Source organism: Carcharodon carcharias, chromosome 7 (genome assembly GCF_017639515.1).
Source record: "Carcharodon carcharias isolate sCarCar2 chromosome 7, sCarCar2.pri, whole genome shotgun sequence".
Taxonomy (NCBI): Eukaryota; Metazoa; Chordata; class Chondrichthyes; order Lamniformes; family Lamnidae; genus Carcharodon; species Carcharodon carcharias.
This window is the reverse complement of record NC_054473.1, coordinates 106681179-106706997: the sequence shown is the minus strand read 5'-3', so window position 1 is coordinate 106706997 and position 25819 is coordinate 106681179. Positions and strand designations below refer to the sequence as shown.

At 45.1% G+C, this 25819-nt stretch overlaps 1 protein-coding gene across 1 annotated transcript in view; it reads left to right on the top strand.

Annotated features, from left to right (window-relative positions):
- Positions 1 to 25819, top strand: part of LOC121280028 (hydrocephalus-inducing protein-like) — a 478228-nt gene that overhangs the window by 11548 nt on the left and 440861 nt on the right. Inside the window, exon 4 of the mRNA XM_041191656.1 lies at positions 20946 to 21071. Within this exon, the coding sequence (XP_041047590.1) occupies positions 20946 to 21071 (126 nt within the window). The remainder of the gene's footprint in view (positions 1 to 20945; positions 21072 to 25819) is intronic.

Here is a 25819-nt window from a genome sequence, read left to right as displayed (position 1 = left end):
GGTGCCTAGTTCCAGAGCAGATTCGGGGTCACAATCTGGTAAGCACCTCATAGACTTGGGTCCACAGCAGGCAGAAACTGGGACATCCAAGGACACCAGCACCTGGAGGACTGCTAAAGGCCAGACTCCTGCTGAGCCCAAGTTGGATGACGAGTCTCCGGACTCGGCCCTAACCAGTGTGTAGTGGCAAATTTTGAGGTGCAGGATCTCGAAGAAAGAGTGTTGACTATCATTTCTAAATCTACTATTGCACTGTTTTCCTATATATTAATCATTTGAGTCCCCAAAAATCAGTAAACTGTGTTTTCTAAGTGAAAAATATTAGTGTCAGTAGATGGTAGGTATTTTATTTTAAACTGTGTAGTATTTTGAATCACTAGCCTTTAGTGTAGCTAGAATTTCATTATGCAACAGTTTAATTATTTAATTCAAGCCTATTAAAAACATGAATTTCAGAAAACTTTACTTACTTCTGACTGGGGGATGGTATAGAGAGGGATCACTGCTTTTCTTGATTAAAGTGATACATTTTGGCCAGAAGAATGAGGAGCGGTGACGTAAAATAAAGGTTACAATTCTAAAGGGAAAGCAGGAGCAGAGGGACCATGGTGTATATGTGAATAAATCATTGAAGGTGGGAGGCCAGGTTGGGAAAGTGGTCAATAAATTATACTGAACCTGGGTTTTATAAATAGGGGCATTGAGTACAAAAGCAAGTAAGTTATGAACCTTCATAAAACACTGATTCAGCTTCAGTGGGAAGGATGTGAATGTTTTAGAAAGGGTGAAGAAAAGATTTACAAGATTGGTTCCGAGGATGACTTAAGTTACGTGGATAGATTGGTGAAGCTGGGGCTGTTCTCCTTGGAGAAGTGGAGGCTGAGAGGAGATTTGTTAGATGTGTTCAAAATCATGGAGGATCTGGATAGAATAAATTGGGAAAAACTGTTCCCATTGCAGAAGGGCGGGAACCCTAAGGTGATTAACAAAAGAACCCGAGGCAACATGAAGGGAAACTTCTTCAATGGTTTGGATCTGGAATGCACTGCCTGAGTGTGTGATGAAGACAGATTCAATTGCAGTTTTCAGAAGGGAACTGGATAATTGCCTGAAGAGAAGATTTTACAGGGCTACATGGGAAAGGCAGACGAGTGGGACTAGCTGAGTTGCTGTTGCAGAGAACCGACACAGACAATGGGTGGAATGGCCTCCTGTGCTGTAACTATTCCATGATTCTAGTATAGATGCATTCAAGAACTTGATAAAAACACAATAAAGAAGCCTGATAGTGTGATTAAGAAGGGTGTGAGGAAGCTTGTGTGGAACATAAACATCAGGCTTTGGCCTGTTTCTGTGCTGTAAGTTGCATGCAAAGCCTGCCAGCAGGGAACAAAAACACTATACTGCATTTCACATCCTCATGTCATTACTGCCAAGGAATTAATGTGAATCATGCTCTTTTCCCCACACTCTGTCTGCCACCCACACTCTCTCTCAACCCCTACACTCTTTGTCCCGGCCCCACACACTTTCCCCCAACCCCCACATTCTCTCTCTTCCTCACCCCCACACACTCTTTCTCCCCACTCCCTGTCTCCCCTGCAGCCACCCACAGTTTCTCTCCCCACAACCCCCTCTACACACCTACCCCCCCGCACGCCCTCTCCCCCCCTGCCCCCGCACGCCCTCTGCCCCCGCACGCCCTCTCCCTCCCTGCCCCGCACGCCCTCTCCCGCCCTGCCCCCGCACGCCCTCTCCGCCCTGCCCCCGCACGCCCTCTCCGCCCTGCCCCCGCACGCCCTCACCGCCCTGCCCCCGCACGCCCTCGCCGCCCTGCCCCCGCACGCCCTCGCCGCCCTGCCCCCGCACGCCCTCGCCGCCCTGCCCCCGCACGCCCTCGCCGCCCTGCCCCCACACGCCCTCGCCGCCCTGCCCCCGCACGCCCTCGCCGCCCTGCCCCCGCACGCCATCTGCCCCCCTGCCCCCGCACGCCCCCTCCCCCCTGCCCCCGCATGCCATCTGCCCCCCTGCCCCCGCACGCCCCCTCCCCCCTGCCATCCCCCCCACCGACCCCTGCCAGAATGACACACTTTTTACACAGGGCTTGGATCTCAGTGAGTTCTGCCAGGTGGCAGAGACCTCACCCAGGGCACTGTCAGACTGCATCCTTTGGATTACACAGGTGCCCACACTTGCAATCATGCTATGATAGTTTTGAGGGTTCGGGGCAAAGGGGCACATGGGGTCACAAATTGAATGTGCCAGTTGCAAGGTTTAGAGTTTTTAGGGCCATTAGGCAGATGCATTTTGGCCTGTGTCCCCTTTTCAATTGGTTCCTTCTGACCTTGGGGATTTTTCACAAGAGGGACAAAGGATCTTTGCCAGCTAATCCTACAATGGCCCAAATCGGGATTGTACTCTCACGTGAATGTGCTGCAAGAGTTAAGGCACTACATTCCCTCAGTTGGCTTTTGACTGTTCCTAACATGTCTCAGCTGTTCCTTCCTTCCTCAGTTTGGAAAAGCGGAAGTCAATTGGGTACGCCTTCAATTGGCAATTTTTTCCATACTTGTTTTTCAACTGCATCATTGGATCAGCTTGAAAATTTATGGTGCTGAGATTTTACTACCAGAACAGCTTTGACCTCTACCATCCCCCTCCCTGTGACCATTGAGATCCCTCCCATTGTGCTGGAGTAGCATCATGTTCCCTCCATCAAATCATTCTCCTTCCTCCCACTCATCCTTGATCCCATCGTGATTGTAGTTGATATCCCAGTCCTCCCCCTGAACTGTTTGATGTTGATGTCCCAATGCCCCATCCTGAGGGCTTTTGGACTGTGACTTACAGAGACCACCCCTCCATGAGACCATTGAGTGCCTGCCCCGTCATTACCTCTTCCCCATCTACAGATTGAAGATACTTTCCCTGGCCGAGACCATGCCCTGTGCACCATGCTGGGCAAGACTGACTTAGGACTGACAGGCCAACCCCCTGCCTGGACAGGGACCAGAACAGGCATGCCACGCACAGCCCTCTAAATTGTGATGCGGATCCACAGGACTGCCTAAGCATTCTGGGCCCGACTTCCTCTTGTGCAGGACTGATTAAGCTTTCTGGCCCCAACTGCCTCTTGTGTTACTGCCCAGGACTACCTAAGCCTTCTGGCCCCCACTGCATTAAAATCACCACCTCCCCGCCCCTGTGTTGTATCTGTGTGCACCTTCCTCAGTCTTCCCCATCTGTGATCTGTTCATGTGCACCCTTCCCCCAGTCAGGTGTCCATGTGCACCCTTCCTCAGTCTTCCCCCCACTACTCAGTCAGCAGTCAAGCCTTTTCCTTCTAGCCCTTTTCCTTGCCTCTGTCTTATCTCACCTTCCACCACAACCCCCCCCACCCCCCACCAGTCAAGCCTTTGCCCTCCAGCCACTTCCCTTGCCTCTGTTTTGTCTTACCTCCCCCACACTCCCCAGTCAAGCCTTTGCCACACAGCCCCTTCCCTTGTCCCCTCCCGCTGGTCTGGAATGGTAAGTGTTAGCTCAGAGACTCCCATGCTTCCCAGCTGGTCTTGCCTGCTCAGCCTGGCACAGAGTTGGAGCAGCTGCGAGCGCAGCACAATGAAAGGTAGGCGAAGATACCTCGAGATCATGAGTGAAGTGGTGCTCGCCAGTGCATGTCACTTTTATGTCCGGTAGTGAATCATGCTGGTGTACTTAGCTGTCAGCGTGGCCCTATCATCTGGAGTGCAGGCAAGATTCTGGCGTGCTGTCTTTATAATGAGTATTCATGATATTTAAGTGATGCCAATACAGTTCCTGACACGGCTCGGCAGGCTGCCCAACCCACCATGACAGTAGGGAGCGGATAATCGCAAACTTTTTTTATGCGGAGGGAAACCGACTTTTGGCCCTCCTCCTCATGTTCCCATCCTGCCTGCTGCCAGTGGGACTGGAAAATCCCACCCAAGCAATCTGCTTTTTCTCTCGTACATGCTGTGTCGATTAATGGTTATGCAAACTAGGTAAGTACATACACCCCACAACTGAGGAGCTGATGTTTTGAAAGGATGACATATTGTGGTGGTTTAATTAACTATGGTTTACATTTATGAATTCTCAACCTCTTAACTTTTAATCAGGGACAAATAACACCATCTTTTTTGTCCCTTACATTTTTGAGTCATAAATGTCTTTTCAGCTGTGGCTAGGTCTGAATTCACAGTAGTGACTGTTTTTATAGGGAAAAAAATCCTTCTTTATTTAGGCCTTCATTAAATCTGTTTGTCAAATGGAACAACTAATGATGTGAAAGGATAGAGGAGAACAATGTGCCTATCAATAATATTAGTTTGGTGAATTGTGATACAATGGAAACTAAACCTAGCGCTGAGACATTTCAACATAACTGAAAGCAGGAAAATAATTGTGAAATGAGAGTGAAAAAAAGAAAGTACCCGTAAGAGTGAAATACTTCAGGACACTATGATGTGACATGAGTCAGAAGATCATGGAATGGGCTATTGAATTTGCAGCTACTGCCTTTTAGCACTGCATCTAGTCTAACCAAACACCTTGCTCATTTGTGAAAAATCAACCCTTCCTTCTTCCATCACAGTTTAATTTGTCCCTCTCCGTTACCCCTGGAAATCCTAATATTTACCTGGAGCTATGGGCGTTTGACTTGGATGTGGATGCTTTTACAGTATCAGTCATGATGTGGTTTGTTGCAGGTTTGTGCCTTTAATTATCCAAATCTACAAGTTCCCAATTATTTGGTTTGAAGGTGAAGTAGCTTCCAAGGCTAAGTATGAAGTAACTTTGAGTTATATCACGTTAAAATGTGCTTTGGTAATTGCTAACAAACATGGTTTATTATTTTAAATAATCTTTAAAAAGTTTTGCTATGTTGAAGGTTTTAAATATAATTTCCAAGCACATTTCACTTTGCATTAAGCTGCAATTTGCCTGACATCATGGCAATAGAAGATAAGGTTCTGGCAGTTAACGTTGCTGCCTGGAATTAGCAATGTTGAATATTTTCAGTCAAAATATCATTGTCCTGGTAGAATTATAAGGTCAAACTAATGCCAGTGCTTTCATTCCAGAGAGGAATTAAAGGACCTTTTATCATCCTTGCTTTTTCTTTAATCCTTGCCATCAATGACAAGACTAGATTGTTCTAGTGTTCTAATTTGGATTTGAGGTCACCTGTCAAGGATTTGGAACGTGTTCTTTGAGTCTGAATCTTTTTATTTCCCTCTCTTGTTTCTTCTAAACTCCAAATAATCTATCCTAAAAAAACTCATCCTCCTTCTTGTACCCTCACTATGCTGAAATCAGGACTTGGTGCACAGTATTCTAACCGTGACACTGTGCAACTTGTTCTACCTTTCTGGCCTTTCTTTCCCCTTGAAATCTATACGTTTTTAAAAGCATGTCTGCTAATGCTCAGCTACTACTTCCTAATTCATTTTATCTTCTCTTTCACTCTTTTCAACCTCATGCGCAATGAACCTTGCTCCTTCATCTCAGTTTCTAAATTTAAAAAAAGCAACTCCCAAATAAGAAGCGACAATGGCAGCATTTTAAATGGGGTGCAGGAGCAGAGAGACCTAGGAGTTCACATTCAAAAATCTTTGAAGGTGGCAGGACAAATCAATATTGCTATTTTTGCTTTTAAAGTATGCAGGACTCTTAGCTTTAATAATAGAGGTAGAGTGCAAAAACAAGGAAATTACAATAAACCTTTTATAAATCACTGGTTAGACCTTAGCTAGAGCACTGTGTCCAAGTAAGGGCAAGACACTTTAGAAAGAATATCGAGATCTTGGAGAAATGCAGAGGAGATTTACCAAATGTTACCAGGGATGAGGTAATTCAGTAGAGAGGCTGGGGTTGTTAGAACCTGGGAGCAAAGAAGGTTAAGGGGAGAATCAGTAGAGGTTTTTCCAAAATTATGAGGAGTTTTGATAGGGTAGGTAGAGAGAATGTTTCCACTGACAGGTGTGCCAGTATCCAGAGGCCACAAATTTAAGATAATTGACAAAAAAGCCAAGTGGGAGATGAGGTGACGTTTTTTACTCAGTGAGTTGTTACAATCTGGAATGCATGGCCTGAAATGGTGGAAGCAGAATCAATAATATTTTTCAAAAAGGAATAAGACTAATACTCAAAAAAGGAAATGCAGGGCTATGGGGAAAGATTGGGGGAGTGGGATGAATTGGTAGATCTTTCAGACATTCAGCACAGGCATGATGAAATGCATAGTCTCCACTTGTGCTGTATGATTCAATGATAGACTTCATGCCAACTTAAAGCACCAAAGACTTTAAACCAAAGCTGCTATTTATTAGATGTATTTCAAAGAACATGCTAATATTTTTCTGGATAGCTCTCTGTAATTTCCACATGGAGCAGTGGGATTCATCCTTGGGATAGATGGCTCATTATAAACTGATACAGGGTGATGATTGTACTGAAAAGGAAGAAGTTTGATTTTTGGTGGAAATTTTTGCTTGCTCACTAATCTTTGAAGCAAACTAGCTCTCCAATTTTCTTTTTCCCTCCTGAGGGAACCACACCATCTCCAGTCATTGCTTTCCCAAGCCCGATGATACAGTGAAGCGTGGGAAAATGGGGGAAGAAACCTGCATTCAATTACTATGTAATTTCAGGTGCATGAACGTGCTGTGCCACTGGATATAATGAATACATTATCCAAGTAAACTATTTTTAGAGTGACAGGAATCACAGCATAAATGATTAGTGATTGCACTGATTGATTATTTTCTCTACATCTTAGGGTTTATGAAAGTATTACACCTGATTATTGGATAAAGAGTCATCACACTGATTGTATACTGTATTCGGGGCGAGGTGGTGGGTGGTGCATCTGTATTTTGGCTAACAATGCTTTTAGCTGAATGGACCAAGGCAAATAAAACTTCATTTACCTGGCCAGAGATGTGGAACAGATGATTGTTTTCATTAGGTGCTTTATTAGTCGAGTGTGCTTTGGCAACTTGTCAGCAATAGGGTGATTCAGGAAAGAAGATGGGACCTCTGGCTGGCTTTCCTTGTTAAGTAGATGCACAACATCTGTCTCAAAGACACAGCAAGGCTTTTTTTATTAAGTACTCATTACAGTGACAAATGGCAGTTCATAAAATCTTGCATGTTTTAAAAGTCCCTTCTCTAAAAATGTGTTCATTTAAGATGATTTGTGTTTTTTCTTCTGCTTTATATCTAATGATGATACCAAGAGAAATTATTAAGGGGAAGTTTGATGAGCTTCTCCTCCCACACCCACTTCTGCACCTATCTAGGCAGTGTGCATTGTAGTGCCCAGGTAAATTTTAACCAAATGTTTCATAGAATCATAGAATAGTAGAATACAGGAAGGGGCCATTTACTCTTTGAGTTTGTGCCAGCTCATTCAAAATTAGTCCCACTCCCTGCCCTTTCCCTATATGCTTGCAATTTTTTTCTCCATGTATTTTTTCAGTTCTCTTTTGAAGGCTATTGTTTAATCTGTACCCACCACCCTATCAGGCAGTGCATTTCAAGACCTAACCATTTTATTCATTAATTCCTTAATTCATTAATTTTATTCATTTTATTAATTAAAAAAAAAGACCTTCCTCATGTCACCACTGGTTCTTTAGCCAATCACCTTAAATCAGTGTCCTCTGGGTATTGACTCTTCAGCTATTGGAATGAGTTGCTTTTTTTTATTCTATCTAAATCCGCCATGATTTTAATCACCTCAATCAACTATACTCAGCCTTCTCTGTCTGAAGATGAATTCCCTGCTTCTCCATTGTACCCTCATCCTTTGAACCATTCTAGCAAATCTCTTCTATATCCCCTCCAAGGCAGTATCCCCTTCCTAAAGTGTGGTATCCAGAATTGGATTCAGTAATCCAACTGGGACCAAACTATTGTTTTATATAGGTTTAGCTCTTCTTCTTTGTTTTTGTACTGTCTATCAGTATTTATAAATTCTGTATGTTTTACTAACAGCTTTGGTGACCTGCCCTACCACCTACAAAGATTTGTATACAAACACCCTTTAAAATTGTTCATTTATCTTGCATTGTCTCTCCTCACTCTTTCTACTAAAGTATATCAGCTCCACCTCCCAACCTTCATGATTTTGAGCAATGAGCCTCGCTGATACAGGTTGAGCCTTGCAATTCTTGCTAGATGGTTAAAACTGTGAGACCCAGGTGTTTTGTGCAGAGGCCCCAGATGCCTGACTTGGACATGGGAGGATGCAGCACAGGCTAAGTGGTACTAGAGGAACCCTCACATCTTATGTTTATTGTTGTTGTTTGGGGATTGATGAGATGACTTATTCTAATTAGTCATTGGTCTGTTCTTTCAAGCTCTTCTCTCCAGCTGCTGGGCGAGTTGCAGTGAGCCATTTTGTTTTCATGTTAGTATTGACATGGCAGTGGAGCTGCCATCCCCAGCTCATAGTAGGCTGTGAATGGAGACCAGGGGTTGCATTTTTAGGTCCTGCTAGGGCAGGAAAGGAGTTGGGTGGGTGATGAAGATAGTGGCACTGGCTAATGTCTTGTCATGTTACCCTTCTTCCAGCTCTGAGATGGTCAGTCGACATGGTAATATGCAACTTACCATCACATGAGTGTGTTTGGGTTCCGTGTGCATTTGTTAGACTGTTGGAATGAAAATGCGGAGGTCTCAAATGGGATCAGAGTGAAGCTCCAATACATCTGATGTCTGCTCTTTATTATCAATAAGGACCAGATGGAGCGTTATTTTCTTTTGGGTCCACAAATGCCACGGCCAGGCAGCACGGGACATTGGGAGACTCCAAACAGAGACATGGTCATGAGTGCTTGACAGATATCAGACTATGCTGTTCCTGAAGGTTTCACGGCCCACTGAAAGGTGAGCTGAAGTGCAGTCGCCCATCCATTACTGAGAGTTACAGAAGACTGCGTCCTGAAGAAATATCCAATGCTGGGGACTCACTACGATGATGAGGCCAGAACATTTGTCTTTCCTGAAGGATTGCCTGTGCGGACAAAACGCTGTGCAGATTCTGAATCGACCCCACACATGAAGGCAAGAACCACTGAGTGATGATGATCCTCCTTGAGGTGCTTTGCCAGATTGCAGGCATATTGCCATGAGAGCACTGAGGATTGTAGTGCTTTTCCTGCCTCTTGAAGGCTGCTGTGGGAAGTGGAACGTTGGTGAGATGCTTGAAGAGGCTGCACCGTCTTAATTCTGCACGCAAAACACCATGTTACAGTTATCTCATAACAGAAAGGTCACATGCTTCCGAGGCTGCCATACCTTCCAAGGATGAGGATATTGTGACTCAAGATAGTCATTCCTTATTCAGAGATGGATGTGCTGCACTGATCTGATTAGGATCACAACCAGGGTGGTAAGGTGGACCCAGCATGGAGGGCACTGATGAAAAAGGCTCAGATGAGCTAGTCGTCATTACCCTCCTAGAACATGGTGGCTATAAGCATGCCACATGCACACATGCCTTGTCTGCTGGTGCTATGGCCTCATCCTCTTGGGCGTCGGCTTCCTCGCCCTTTCAAGCTCAGCCCTCTCAACACCCTCATCATCGGAGGAGACGTGTATCTCCTCCATCTCTTCATCTGGCAACTCATCCCGCTTTTGGAGTACCAGGTTGTGTAGAGCGCAGCAAGCCACGATGACATGGGAGACCCTCTGGGGAGTATACTGGGAGGACCACCTGACCTGTCCAGACATGGAAAACGCATCCTCATAACGTCAATGGTCTGCTCAATCAATGAGAAGTGCAGAATGGGTAGCGTTATATCTTTCCTCTGAGGCACTTTGTGGCCAACACACAGGTCTCATCAACCACATCCTTTGCTGGTAGCCTTTGAGCCAACCCTGGATGCACTGAGGGCCCTCGATGATCTTTGGCACCTGCAAGTGACTCAAGATGTACGAGTTGTGGCAGCTTCCAGGGTATCTTACACATACCTGCATTATCTGCTTCTGGTGGTTGCAGACCAGCTGCACATTGAGACAGTGGAACCCTTTTCTGTTGATGAACTGTAGCGGCTGTTCCCAGGGAGCTCTTAAAGCCATATGTATGCAGTCAATGGCACCTTGCTCCTGTGGGAATCTGGAAATTGCTGCAAATCCGACTGTTCTGGCAGACTGGCTGGCTTCATCTAAGGAACACTGGACGGGATTGTCCGGCTTGCAAAATAGGGCATCTGACACCTCTTGAATGCATTTGTAAGCAGATGCTTGAGAGATCCTTCAGAGATGCCCAATGGAGCCCTGGAATGAGCCACTCTCAACGAAGTTCAGAGCTGCCATCACTTTTAGAGCCACTGGCAATGGGTGGCCTCCCAGTCCATGTGGTGTCAACTCCTCCTGGAGAACGTGGCAGATGTGAGACCCCACATCCCTAGACATGTAAAGATGTCCACGGCAGTGTCTTTCACTCACCTGAAGGTATGAGAGGCGTCTTCTGCACGTCTTTGGTCTTCCCAGATACCTCCGCTCAATTGCTCTATCAACCTCTTGAGGGGGCCCCACTGGTCCTTGTTCATCAGGATGAGGCTCTTCCTTTGTCCCAGCCTGGCTGCAGTGGGTCATTCTTCTCTTCCTTCTTAGTTGGCTGATACCCAGGATGAAAGCAATGTTGCCTGCTTCATCCATAAGGCACCTGTGCTCATGTCTGCAGAAACATTGTACAGAGATATGAATTAACATAAGCCTGCAATGGTCACCTTCCACTCACTAACTAGGGAGTCATTGTGGAGACCATGGTTCACTTTTATCCCAGCCATTACATTCCTATTGAGTCCCTTGGAGCACTATTAAAGCCTTCTGGATTATTGGAGGGGGACCGCCGCCAATCAACATCCTCCCCACCCCCCACCACCCATCTCCCCACCAAACGATGCAGGCATGACAGGGCTTTGGCACAGGGTTTGGATCGGACTGAGTCTTCCAGGTGAGAGAAGCCTCAGTCAGGTACATCCCAACTACCATGGCGGATTGGGTAGCCTGCCACACTATGGGAGCCACATTTGAATGCATTTGAAAATCATTAATGCTCATTAAAGAGGCAGCTCACCAGGATCATGCCCTCACTCCAGATCAAATGGTCACACCAGCAACTAATTAGACCAGCGTGAATCATGACCGGATGTAAGTGATGTGTACCTGGTGAGCACCACTTCACTCGTGACCTCAAGATATGTCCGCCTACTTTTCACTACGCTGCACTTGTGGCTGCTGTGACTCTGTGCCAAGGCTGCACCTTGGATTACACAACAGCCCAAACTTGCACTCATGTTATGAGAGTATTGTGGGGGAGGGCTTTCAAAGTCATAAACTGCCAGCTGCAATGTTTAAATTCTTAGGGCCATTAGACATGTGCATTTTGGCCCATGGCCACTTTTCAGTTGGTCCCTTGTGACACTTGGGATTTCCCATGAGAGGGACAAAGGGTCTTTGGAAGCCAATCCTACAATGACCCCAATTGGGTTTATATTTTCTGAAGAATGCACACCATGATCTAAAGTGCCACATTGCCTAAATTTGCATTTGACTATTTCTATCATGTGTCAGTTATGCCGCCTCTCCATTTGGTTAAGCAGAAATTAATTGGGTACCCCTTCAATCGGCCCACAAGTGCAGTTGTTGACTCCTCCCACAAGCCCTGAGAACCATCCCCTGGCAATGTTTTTCATAGCTTGCTTTTCAACAGCGTCAGTCGATCAGGTTGAAAAATGGTGGTGCTGTGGTGGTATTACCAGACCAACAGTGAGCCCTGTGACTGTTGAGATCCTTCCTGTTGTGCTGGAAGAGCATCATGTTCAGGTTTCCCTCCCTCTAATCACTCTCCTTCCTCCTTCTCTAATTCTTGATCCCGTTGTTATAGTTGTTGATATCCCTTTCTTCCCCCATGAACTGTTTGATGTTGATGTCCTGATGCCCCATGTAGACCTGACTCCTCCCAATCTTGAGGCCCATTGTACTGTGACTGACAGAGAACTGACCTCTGCTCCCCCCCCAACAACCCCTGGGCCATGAGACCGTCAAATGCCACCCCCCACCCCCCCCCAACTCCCATATTACCTGTTCCCCATTTACAGCTTGCATATGCCTCCCCTGACTGTGACTGCGGTCCAGTATCAAGCCACCAACCCCCAGGACCGATGTGTGTGAGGGAATGACCATGCCCTGCACACCATGCTGAGTACAACTGGCACAGCACAGACAGGTCCTCTCCCTGCCTTGACTGAGACCACAACAGGTGTGCCAAGCACAGCCCTCTAAATTGCAGCGCAACTGCCCAGATCTGTCTGTGTCTCTGTTTTCTGATCTCGACTACTTGTTGCGTAACTGCCCAGTACTGTTTCTACTTTCTGGACCTGACTAATTCCACCCTCCTCATGTCCCCGCCACCCCGTCATATGTGCTCTTGTCCCCATTCATCCCTCCCCATTCAAGCCTTTGCCCTCCAGCCCCCTCCCTTGTCTCCATCTTGTCTCACCACCTCCCAACCCATTCAAGCCTTTGTCCTTCCACCCTCCCATCTTCCCATTGGTCTCGCATGATAAGCCTTTGCTTTGACCACCCTCTTGAGCTCCTGCTGGTCTTGCCTGTGCAGCCTTGGCACAGAGTCAGAGCAGCCATAAGTGCAGCGTAATGAAAGGTAGGTGGACATACCTTGAGGTCACGAGCGAAGTGGTGCTCGCCATGTGCACCTCACTTACATCTGGTGTGACCATTTGATCTGGAGTGAGGGTGTGATCCTGATGATCTGCCTCTTAATGAGCATTCATGATTTTCAAATGCAGCTCCCAACATAGTGTGGCAGGCTACCCAATCCGCCATGGTAGTTGGGATTGGAAAACTGCAATCTATTTTTACGCCAAAGGGAAACTGACATTTGGTCAATCTCTACAATTTCCTGTCCTGCCTGCCATGTTGCCTGCTGCTGATGGGACAGGAAAATCCCACCCTACGACTCTCCAGGTAGATGATCACAGAGATTTGTGCCTTTGGCGTAAGACCCTATACCTCACAGCACTGCTCGCCATCCCCTCCCAGTAGCTGTTAAAATCACTATGACCTTGAATTTTTTCGTCTGTCTCCTTCCAAGGATCAGCTGCAGACCTTGATGGTGCCTCACAAACAGTTGCACACCGTTGCATCTCAAGTCATTGATGCTCTTTTTGCAATAGCTGGGAAGTACATTCAGTTCCAGACAGATGGGTCTCCAGGCACAAAGGGAAATGGGCTTTGCCTTCATCGCTAGATTCCCCCAAGTGCAGGGCTTCATCGATTGCACCCATATAGCCATCAGTCTGGTCAGTCAGCTTCATCAACAGGAAGGGCTCCCACTTTCTCAACATTTAATTGATCTGCATCCACAACGAGAACTTCCTGCATGTGTGTGCACATTTTCCTGGCAGCTGCCATAACTCCTTCATCCTCTGGCAGCCCAGGCCTCAAGGCTTTTCATTCCACCCCTAAATAAGTGGATGGATTCTCGGTGCTAGGACTATCCCTTAAAGGAATGGCTAATAACCCCTCCTTGACAAGCTTGAGACAGAGGCACAGAAGTGATACAACTGAAACCATATGTTCACTAGGACAATCATTGAGTACGCCACTGGGCTACTAATGATGCATTTCCGGTGCCTGGACTGGAAGTATACGCTGCAAGGGTCTTGTGTGTTATAGTGGTCTGTTGTGCTCTCTATCTCATGGTCCTCCAGAGCGTTGTGATGCACTAAATGGACATGGCTCATTGAAAGGAGAGGAGGGGGAGGAAGATGCAGAACATAGAGGCTGCACAGGAAGTTACTAGGCCTGACAAGGGAGCCGAGGATCTTGTCAGGGTGCCATTAACACCTGGTATCATCTGATCCAAGCATGTTTCAGCCAAGTTCCTCTAACCCAGGAGGAATAGCATTGTCTGGAACCCACTTTGAGGTTCATGTCCATTGAAGACAGAGGAATAGATTAACTTTGGTACTGCCAGTGAAGGATGCACATCTGCCCAGAGGTTTCACTGTCAATATTCAAGATCCTTGCTCCCCTTCACCACTTCATTTCTCTTTTCTTATCCCACCATTCATAAAAAGCAAATTCACACATCTGACTTCATATGTCAATATTTACATGGTGCTCAAAAATAGGAAAAGTGCACAATGAAAGAAAGCTCAGTGACTCCCTCAGTGCTGTGCCCAATGTGCTAACCTCCACCCTCAGTTACTTCTACACTTGCTCCCCTTGTGGCCTTGGATGAGATAAAAGCATCCTGCTCGCTTGTCTCCTTGCAGCTGAGATGCGCGTAGTGGTCGTCCTTGTTGAAGTGAGGACACCTCCAGAGGCTACTTTTTGTTTCTTTATTCTTTCATGAGACTTGGGCATCGTTGGCATGGCCAGCATTTGTTACACATTCCCTAATTGCCCTTGAACTGTGCCTTGCTATGTCATTTCAAAGGGTAATGAAGAGTCAACCACATTACTGTGATTCTGGAATCACGAGTAGGACAGACCAGTTAAGGATGGCAGATTTCACTCCCTAGAGGACATTGGTGAACCTGATGTAGTTTTACGACGATCAATGATTGTTTTACGTTCCACCAGTTGCTGTGGTGAGATTTGAACCCTGTCCCCAGAGCATTAGCCTTGGCCTCTGACATTACCATGTAGCTCCACACCCTATTACAAGGGCAGCCTCATCACAGGATACAATCTCAGTTAGAGGGACCAAAGAGGGGTGACACCCTCATCCTCCTCAGTGACTGCCTCAGCGCATGGCTGGTGCTTTGGCTGGTACATCAAATGGTTGGAGATCACTGGTTGGGGCGCAACTGGCATGTCCTCCAAACATCTCGGCGTCATAAGCGCCATTGATCGGTCAGGGCTACATGGTGTAGCAGGCATCCTGTGAAGGTCAACGTACAGTTTCTCCATCCACTCAGAGTGCTGCCACATATGGCTCTCCATGAGGTTGGCTACCGCCTAAATGGAGGGCCTCATGTGTTCAAAGCACTGAACCATGGTGATGAACATGAGCTGAATGGACTCCTCCTTTCTCAACCACACATGCATCGTCAGGGAATTCTGTTTCTGTGAGTCTCAGTATAGCCTCCCAGGGCTCTGCATCTATGCCTAGCTGAGCAGGGCTCCAAGGGGTTTGCCTACAGCTGCCCTCTGTCTCTGGCACCTCCTCCTTTACACTTGAGATGTGTCCATCACCCAGTGCCACCTTATCAATGAGTACATGAGGACTCACCAAAGTAATTGAACCTGTGTTGGTGGAGGGTGCACTTGTCAGGTGTGATGGTTCTTGCTCTGAGATCCAGACTGGCAGCACTTGGCCTGGTGATAGTACAGGAATTGGCCTTTACACCTCATTGTTTGAAGCTGTTGGAAGAGTAAGAAAAGACCATGAGAAATAGCTTTGGAGAGCAGAAGCTGATGCAGTACTGAGGCTTCCCAATGCAACTAAGATTTTGGCCCACTGTAGAATGGAGTGGTGTGCAATGCACCATCTAATCTACACATTCCAATTTCTCTTCAACCTATCCATCAGGAGTGCCCATCATGTCTTCCCCAGTTTGCTCATGGTGAGCCAACCTGGCGACCTCCATTGCTCCCCCTTCCATGGTGCTGATGATTTGAAGGATGGAGATCCTTCTGCTACTCTGGGCCATTTCATGGGCACTGAGAGCTCATTTCTCTAGCTTGCCACTATTGTCAGTGGTTCAGATTATTAAGAGGATGTACTTTTTTTTAAGATATAATTTGCAATTTTTCTTTTCTGGCTGGATTTTAAAAAAAACAGAAACCCTCAAAAAGACAATGGAGACTGCCAGACAGCTACAATATAGAGCTTGCAGTCCACCAAGTGGGATGGATAAAAAAGACACGCAACCCCTTGGGGAGAATGAAAGATCCCATCTCCCGTTGGCTTTACACTACCCTGAAACTTGAAAATGTTTCTGAGGTGAGACATCAAAATGCAATTACCTGTTCTAAAACAACATCTGCAGCAGACATGGACTAATAACATTTCTCTGGAATATATTATCAACAGAGTACTTTAAGAGACTGTTACCAAGCAGGAGAGAGATCAGAGATTAGAATGCTATACCGAAACAGGCTGCAAAAGCTGTTTGCTCTCTCCCTCTCTCTCTCTCTCTCTTCGAAGCATTGTCCCCGGGTTTGCAAAGTAACCATTCTGAGAAGAGAAATTTACTGCAAAATGAGATCTTTTGGAATAAAACATGGAAGTCTGCTCCATACAACTACACCCAGCAACACAATTGAACATAGTGGCGTCAAGGTGGAGTCACTGCATTGAGATCAGCTAAAGAACAGCTAAATATATACTCAACACAAAAACAGAATTACCTGGAAAAACTCAGCAGGTCTGGCAGCATCGGCAGAGAAGAAAAGAGTTGACGTTTCGAGTCCTCATGACTCTTCAACAGAACTAGGTGAATCCAAGGAAGGGGTGAAATATAAGCTGGTTTAAGGTGGGGGGGGAGAGAAGTGGAGGGGGGTGGTGTGGTTGTAGGGACAAGCAAGCAGTGATAGAAGCAGATCATCAAAAGATGTCATAGACAAAAGAACAAAAGAACACATAGGTGTTGAAGTTGGTGATATTATCTAAACGAATGTGCTAATTAAGAATGGATGGTAGGGCACTCAAGGTATAGCTCTAGTGGGGGTGAGGGGAGCATAAAAGATTTAAAAATATTTAAAAATAATGGAAATAGGTCGGAAAAGAAAAATCTATATATTTTATTGGAAAAAACAAAAGGAAGGGGGAAGAAACAGAAAAGGGGTGGGGATGGAGGAGGGAGCTCAAGACCTAAAGTTGTTGAATTCAGTATTCAGTCCGGAAGGCTGTAAAGTGCCTAGTCGGAAGATGAGGTGCTGTTCCTCCACTTTGCATTGGGCTTCACTGGAACAATGCAGCAAGCCAAGGACAGACATGTGGGCAAGAGAGCAGGGTGGAGTGTTAAAATGGCAAGTGACAGGGAGGTTTGGGTCATTCTTGCGGACAGACTGCAGGTGTTCTGCAAAGCGGTTGCCCAGTTTACATTTGGTCTTTCCAATGTGGAGGAGACCGCATTGGGAGCAATGATACAATAGAATAAGTTGGGGGAAATGCAAGTGAAATGCTGCTTCACTTGAAAGGAGTGTTTGGGCCCTTGGATGGTGAGGAGAGAGGAAGTGAAGGGGCAGGTGTTACATCTTTTGCGTGGGCATGGGGAGGTGCCGTAGGTGGGGGTTGAGGAGTAGGGGATGATGGAGGAGTGGACCCGGGTGTCCTGGAGGGAACGATCCCTACGGAAAGCCGACAGTGGGGTGAAGGGAAGATGTGTTTGGTGGTGGCATCATGCTGGAGTTGGCGGAAATGGCGAAGGATGATCCTTTGAATGCAGAGGCTGGTGGGGTGATAAGTGAGGACAAGGGGGACCCTATCATGTTTCTGGGAGGGAGGAGAAGGCGTGAGGGCGGATGCGCGGGAGATGGGCCGGACACGGTTGAGGGCCCTGTCAACGACCGTGGGTGGAAAACCTCAGTTAAGGAAGAAGGAGGACATGTCAGAGGAACTGTTTTTGAAGGTAGCATCATCGGAACAGATGCGACGGAGGCGAAGGAACTGAGAAAATGGGATGGAGTGCTTACAGGAAGCGGGGTGTGAGGAGCTGTAATCGAGGTAGTTGTGGGAGTCAGTAGGCTTGTAATGGATATTGGTGGACAGTCTATCACCAGAGATTGAGACAGAGAGGTCAAGGAATGGAAGGGAAGTGTCAGAGATGCACCACGTGAAAATGATGCAGGGGTGGAGATTGGAAGGAAAATTAATAAATTTTTCCAAGTCCCGACGAGAGCATGAAGCAGCACCGAAGTAATCATCGAAGTACCGGAGAAAGAGTTGTGGAAGGGGGCTGGAGTAGGACTGGTACAAGGAATGTTCCACATACCCCATAAAGAGACAGGCATAGCTGGGGCCCATGTGGGTACCCATAGCCACACCTTTTATTTGGAGGAAGTGAGAGGAGTTGAAGGAGAAATTGTTCAGTGTGAGAACAAGTTCAGCCAGACGGAGGAGAGTAGCGGTGGATGGGGATTGTTCGGGCCTCTGTTCGAGGAAGAAGCTAAGGGCCCTCAGACCATCCTGGTGGGGGATGGAGGTGTAGAGGGATTGGACGTCCATGGTGAAGAGGAAGCGGTTGGGGCCAGGGAACTGGAAATTGTTGATGTGACGTAAGGTGTCAGAGGAATCACGGATGTAGGTGGGAAGGGACTGGACAAGGGGAGAGAGAAGGGAGTCAAGATAACGAGAAATGAGTTCTGTGGGGCAGGAGCAAGCTGAGACGATCGGTCTACCGGGGCAGTTCTGTTTGTGGATTTTGGGTAGGAGGTAGAAGCGGGCCGTCCGAGGTTGGGCGACTATCAGGTTGGAAGCTGTGGGAGGAAGATCCCCAGAGGAGATGAGGTCAGTGACAGTTCTGGAAACATATAAATATATACTCCTTTGTTTATCTTCATGAACTGTAAAAAAATCTTTAAGTCTGTCTTATTATTCTGCTCTTGATGTATGAATGGTAGTTGCAATTTACCTAGTTTTTTTTTAATTTGGGAAATAGTTTCAGTAAATTTACCTTGTCCTTTGTTTAACTTAAGAAAACCTGTCTGACTAATTTTTTACAGTCTGAAAGTGTAAATAATGGGACTCCAGCAGTATTAGCAAAGCATATCCTCTCAAAATTCACAAAAAACCCTGTTAGAGTCAGACCTGAATAGGGAGGTCATTTCACCCCTCCTCACATGATCGTAACAATATTCAAAAGAAGCTGCATGTATCAGTGCTGGCAGATCCTCTACAGTGCTATGGCTCTGAGCCTTGCTGAGGGGTCAGTAAATGTCCCGGGCACACATCCCTCTCATGTTCAGGAGCAGCATGCTCCCTCAGGCTCCTCAGCTGGTGTGTCTGCTGGAAATTGAATACCCAGAGACCTTTCATTAGGACCTGGTGTTGTACTCACCCCTGCCAGAGTGAATCAGGTCATTGAAGCTTTTTCTACATTGCACCTAATTCCTCCTGACCACATTCTGTCTGCTCATGGTCTCCGTCACCTCTATCCAGGCCTGCTTGGTTTGGGATGGCAGTCTTTTCCTGCCACCCTGCGGGAACCTCCCACTACACTCTCATTGCCTCCAGGAGAACCTCCAAGTCTGCATCAGAAAAGCGAGGGGCAGCCCTGTCCTCGTTTCCAGCCCTCTGCCTTTCCTGTTGCATAACTAATGCAGTAATTGTTCCACCAAAATGACAGCCTGGGATTGGTTTAAATGTGGCCCACCTGCGTTTCTGCCCACGTGGCTGCTGTTTGGATGCCCAACCCACCCACCAGCCAATTAGCAGCCTGCCCCCAGGAAAATCGGGGGCTGGGACTGCTTCCCCCGCAAGGGCACGATTGTGGAAACCGTCCAATGTCTGTCTCCTGACCTTGTAAGAAACATCAATCCCTAGGTCTCCTTGAATTGTTCCTGGGTCAGCAAGACTGGACCACTTTTCACAAGGTTTTTATCAATGTTTCTTTGGGTAGTGAATTCTATCTGCTTTCGTTTCAGTGCAATTTAGCGAAGAGCCAGTGTAGGAAGAAAATCCAGATGACCACCTATTCTAGGGTTTAATGTGATCACAATGGGAATCCTAGCAGTTAATGTACTGAGCATGGCTATGTGACAAGCTGCATGATTGGCAGAGTGCTGTAGGAAACTGAATAAGTAATTGCTTATTTGAATTGTAAATTAACTTGACATTTTTCAAAATCCTGTGGGTCTTCAGGCCAACTTGTCACCTTTAGTATGTCTTTCAGTCTCATGCAGTCCAGATACGCCACCTGCACCAGAGCGTTATCACTCCAAAAGAGCAGCATTGAGATTTATGCATTGCTTCCCGAACGTGTGGTAATTTATTCCCCCAGATTGTGTCTTCGTATGGAACTGTGCCCCTTATAAGCACAAGTTCAAAGGTGGAATTAACTAGCATGGTTGGAGAATGTGTTAGTTTATGGAAGCAAAAGCATAATTTCTTGAAGGCTTCACTAATTGCCAGTATTTTTGAGATGTCCATCTTGGTTACAATTGTGCTTGGATGCACCCTCTTGAATCAGTTCTATCTTACAGATCAACATTTAAGAAAAACTGCCTTGCCCGTGGTCAATTGCTTTTCAAGCATAAGATTGCATCTGTAATTTTTGAAAATGTAGTTTTCAGGGATGAATAATTGGCAGGGCTGTATGTGTGCAATTTAGGAATAAGTTACTCAGAATAGACATTGACGTGGAAAAACAGTTCTGGTGAGAAAAGTGGTTGAGGGACAAGAGGGTTTGATTTGTTGCAGCACAAGGCCCTGTGACCTGATCTTGTTCCTGTTCCTAACATTCTTTGTTCTTATCTTTACAGCATTGACCGTTGACGTTAACAGGTTCTATTTCTTCAAAAACAGCATGTTTTGGTGAACTTTATTTGCATCAGGTGTAAGGATATAGCGATGAAAAATAGAAATTTGTTTTTTTCCCAGTTTTTGCACCTGATGCCAGCATCAAAATAATGCAAGGTTATGACCTCACTATGTTGTGCTGTCACAAATCTGCAAACCTGTGGTGTCTTTTGTATCTGGAGGGACTGCATTATACTTTAAAATCTGACTTGATGCCCTTGCAGAGTGAGCTGTTGTCTCTTTCCTGGCTCAGCCCTAAAATTGATTTGTTGAACTTGACAAATCACAAACCCTGATGATCAGTCTTCACTTATCACAAACTGGCTGGATCTTCCAGGGTAACAGCTCTAATACTTCTATATAACTACTGTTGTTTTTTTATTTAATTATACAATTTCTGATCTTTTTCTTTCAGTTGACTCCCTCAGCATTCATGAAGGAGATGTCCCTTGACACAAAACAGAAGTTAGCAAATACTCAAGAGATGTATCTTCCTCCCATTATTGAGCTTCTAGATATGACGGAAACCACACTCCAGAAGGTATAGCCCATTATTCCCATCAAATGTTCTGAGTGATTAAAAACAAAATTAAATACTAGAACTTACAGCATTCATAACGAAAAAAAAATCCTTAATTTTTGTTCCACGCACTTAAGCTTAATGCATGTTACAACATTAATTAATTTATTTAAAAAAATTAAGTTTTGCACTTACCAGGGCTGAAATACTCTATTGGTACAATGTAGCTCTGTATTGTGGTGCATAGGATCAGAGGTTAAGTTACTTGTATTGCTTTTCGGGAGAGGAAGGAATGTGAAATGATGCATAGTTTGAGAGATGTGTGAACTTCTCTTAAAGCTGCCAACTTAATTTTAATTGAAATTATCTCATGGTCAAATAGAATTGTAGTATGGGAAACTTAGAAATTCAGCCTATATATGTGCTTGAATAAGTGTAGCTTCTTGGCTTCTATAGAGGACAGATGGTGGCATAGTGGTTATGTTATTGGATTAGTAACCCTGAGCCCAAGCTAATACTTTGGGGACACGGGTTCAAATCTCAGTACAGCAGCTGTGGAATTTAAATTCAATTAATAAATCTGGAATATAAAGTAGTCTCAGTCACGGTGACCATGATAACTATCATGTTGTTAAAAACCCACCTGGTTCACTAATGTACCTCTTTAGGGAAGGAAATCTGCCATCCTTACCTGATCTGGCTTACAGGTGACTGCCCCTCTGAAATGGCTTAGTAAACCACTCAATTCAAGGGCAGTTAGCGATGGGCAGCAAATGCTGGTCTTGTCAGTGACACTAACATATTACAAAAGTGTGATGGTCCTGAATTCTAAGACTGCTTAGGTGTTCGCACATGAACGGAATTTAAGGCCCCTTACTCCCCCATCCCTGCCCCTGGGAAAGGCTGGGAGGTGGGGGTTTGCACCATTTAACAGGGCATGGACAGTCCGTTGCCTTCCTGACTCCATCTGACCAAGTCAGAGGTGGGAAGGTTGAGGTTGGCTTTCCTGCCCTAGACTGACTGAGGCCCTAGACTGAGCTTCAAATGCTAGAATTATCCCATCGTGGGGGGCAGGGGTGGAGTTTGAGTTCACAGTTTTATTGACAGCTTAAAGAGGCTATTAAAGGATTAGCTGTCTTTGTGAGGTCGGAGTAGTAGTTCATTCATTTTTCTACTAGATGAAAGTTTTGAATGGATTATATGATAGTGGAAAAAAAACTCCCAGTCAAATAAGTAGGGGTGAGAGCTGTATTAGATTATTATAAGTTTTTTTTCATCTCCACGTGGCTCCTGAGATCTGTCTATGGTGGATACTGTATGAGTGGCTATGGAGGTGGCATGGAGGATATGAGGAGCCATGGTGGGTTGGGCGATGGTGAGGAGTGTGAAGGGTGAGGGCTAGAGGATGTAACAACTTCTGAAACAACTGGGACAAAGTCCCAGAGAACTGAGGCAGGCCCTCTAACCAGCCTGCCTTGGCACTTGCTCAGCCCTATGTTTGCCTATGCTCTGCTTTTGGGGTTGGTGGTCCTGACTCTATATTGCACTACCCCACCCCAAGTAAAAATCGCGCGATATGGGGTACTTTTCACCGAAGTGGGTCTGGTGAGTCAGGAAACTTCCTGACTTGAAGTACCCACCTTGGTAGCTAAAATCCAGCCCAGTGAGTGTAGGGGAGCAAGCTAGAGGAGAAGAAAGGTTACAGGAGCAATAACCATAGAAAAGAGAAGAATGTAAAACGAAATGGCTCTTAAAAAGGATAAAAATGACAGCATATTTCTGAAATTAAATCAAGTGCTTGGGGTCAGCACTAAAGTGAGAGTATGCTGCATTAAATGTTCAGCACTCTTGCGTTACTGCAAGAAATTTGGTGCTCTGAAACTAGGAATAGGAATCAGCTGGTTGCTGCCGCCCTGGAGAGCTGTCAGCATTCTTTAAAAATTCCACCAAAATAAATTCTCATAAGTTGAAATGTCATCTTTGATCTTAGTGTCTGTCAGCTGCTGATAGATCATTGCAAATGTGAATTTTGTTTAATTATGGCATTTGCCTAGGCTAGACTTGTAGTTAATGAATAATGAGATGTTTAATTGAGCTGTTGAGGAAAACAGTTAACAGATTAGCATTTTTGCTGGATGAAAACTGGGCTTTTTTAACTCCTGTTGGTAGGATTCTTGCCTGCGAGTCAAGGTCATGAGTTGAACACAACCTAACATGTCACATAATACAGTACTAAGGGTGTGCCATGTTCCAGAGGTTCTGTCTTTTGGGTATGTTAAATTGAATCTCCCAAATGCTTGTTTAGGCAGGTATTGTGAGGGTTATTTTAACAAGCGAGGATGAATGGGGCAGGAATTTGAGGGGTTAAAAAAAACTGGAAACCTGACTCTAACCTGCTTCCAACTTTCAGTTTTGTAATATTGGATCTTCTTTCCCTGAACAGAAACAGTAATGATGATGCCTGTTCCTTTAATGTTCTTTATTTCTTCAGCATAAAAAACAATTTACAAGTTAACACACAGGACACACTTGAATATAGGCATCACTTTTCCTTGTGTCTGTCGAACAAAGGAAAGTGGCTATTTTATACATTATTCTTATCAAACTGGAAATGGCATTGCCTCACATGGTAATCCCTTGTTTATTCCTGAGCAAACTTTACCTTATGCACATTTCTATATTTTTTTGCAACCTGTGGACAATGTGGCCCTTTCCCATTTCAGCAAATCATACAAATCTCAGTTGTTCTTGTTTTGTCTTGAGAATATTTCAAATCTTCAAGGCTGAATCTTTGAACACACAGGTTGTTGCTAGGATGGCCTGTTAGACACCCTCGCTCTCTTGCCTCTGTCTCCCCCTCTGGATGACTTTTGCTAGACTAGAGTAATCTTATGATGTATCAACACCTTGGGGTGAAAATTTAATTGATGAATAAAAGCCAGCATGGTTTAATTTTAATGCACTTGAGTAGATACTGCTGTCCTGGATGCTAAATAAATGTGCATATTCAATTTTACTGTTAGAATAATTCAACACAGAGAAAGAAAAAATATTGAGCAAGTGGCAAATCCCAAATTGGTTAAAAGTATGATGAGAGGTATAATAAAGGAAAATATTAGAGAAGTTGGTTAAGTTAGAGGAGTACAGGTCACCAGCACCTGATGCAACACAACTAAAGATCCTGAGGGAAACGGGGGGAAAAATTGGAGACCCTGAAGATCTCATTTCAGTGCTTCTGCTGAGAGTGTATTTGTGTGGGTTACTGGAGATTATTACAACAGGTCAGTTAGCATCCTTGGTAAGGGAAATTTTAGACTCTTTTAATTAAAGATGAAATTATTAAATATCCAGATGAGAGAAAATAATTAGAAGCAACCAATACGGATTTCAGAAGAGAAGATTATTCTTGATCACACTGTAGAGTTCTTGGAAGATATACAGATGTGTAGGATATGGGAAATAAAGTGAATGTGGTGCATATGAATTTCCAGAAAGTCTTTGACAAGATACTACACAGCAGACTACTGGAGAAGATTAAGGGGACGGATAGCAAATTGGTTCATAGAGAGGAAACAGAGTAGAGATTAAAGGGAGTTTCTCAGTGATTGAAAGGGGATAATGTTAATCCATAGAGTTCTGTTCTGGGATTGCTATTCATGGCATACATCAATGATTTAGAAATCGGTCTAGAGGGTGTGGTGCCCACATTTACAGATTTTAACAATTGCATAAAATTCTAAGAACCAAAAGCAGCTGCAAGGGATTACCTGCATTGTAAAGATGGGGTAATGTCAAATTAAATTCAATGCCAATAAATGTGAGGCGCCACATTTTGGTTACAAAAAAGTAATAATTATACAAACTGGGTGATGTGAGCCTGAAACCCCAAATCCTTCACCTCTTCCACAAGACATTAAAAGCAAAACTTCAGGCAGATAAGGCCTTTTTTAAAAAAAGAACTATGAAATATTGGGTTTAATGGCAAAAGATATGGAATAGAAAAGTCATGACAAAATTGCAAATCTATGTCAAACTTTAGTAAGACTACATTTGGAGTCTGTTTGAAGTTTTTGACTACACACTGCAGGAAGGACATTGAAGCAATAGAGATTTATTAGGACACAGTTCGGTGTGAAGAAACATAAATATGAAGAAAGCTGTGAAACATTGCGGCTTAGAAACATTAGAAAATTAGATTAAGGTGTGTGAAATTATGAAGAAATGGACAGAGTTATGTAGAAACAGATTTTCCAGTGATTGAAGGGATATATTTAATTAAAAGTAGATTAAAAAACCCAAAGGAAGAATTTTCTGGTTGGCAAGCATGTGCGAAAGAGTGCAGGCCTGGACTCAGTGAATCCCCCCACCCCCGCCCGCACGAGGAGCGCTCCGTGCTTCTGACTGTGCGTCTCGTTAAGGCCTTCCCATGTAAAATGGCGGCGTGGACCCGATCGGGCGTGCCGATGGGGTTTGCGCTCATTCCCGCCCGCCCCTGCACAACCCCCCCCATGAGGGAGGCCGGGGGGAATTCAGCCCCAAGAGATTTATTACACAGAACAAGGTTGTGAGACTGTGGAATGTAGTACCAGAATTCTGATTAAAGTATATACTATGCTAGCAGTTAGGAATCAATTTAGATTGATGGTAGAAGGAAAGGAGAATAAAAGGATGTTGGAGTAGGATGGGCGCATGGAATTAGGGCTACTGTTCAAGTGGACGATAAATATTAAGATGGACTGATTGGGCTGAATGACATAGTTCTCAATTGT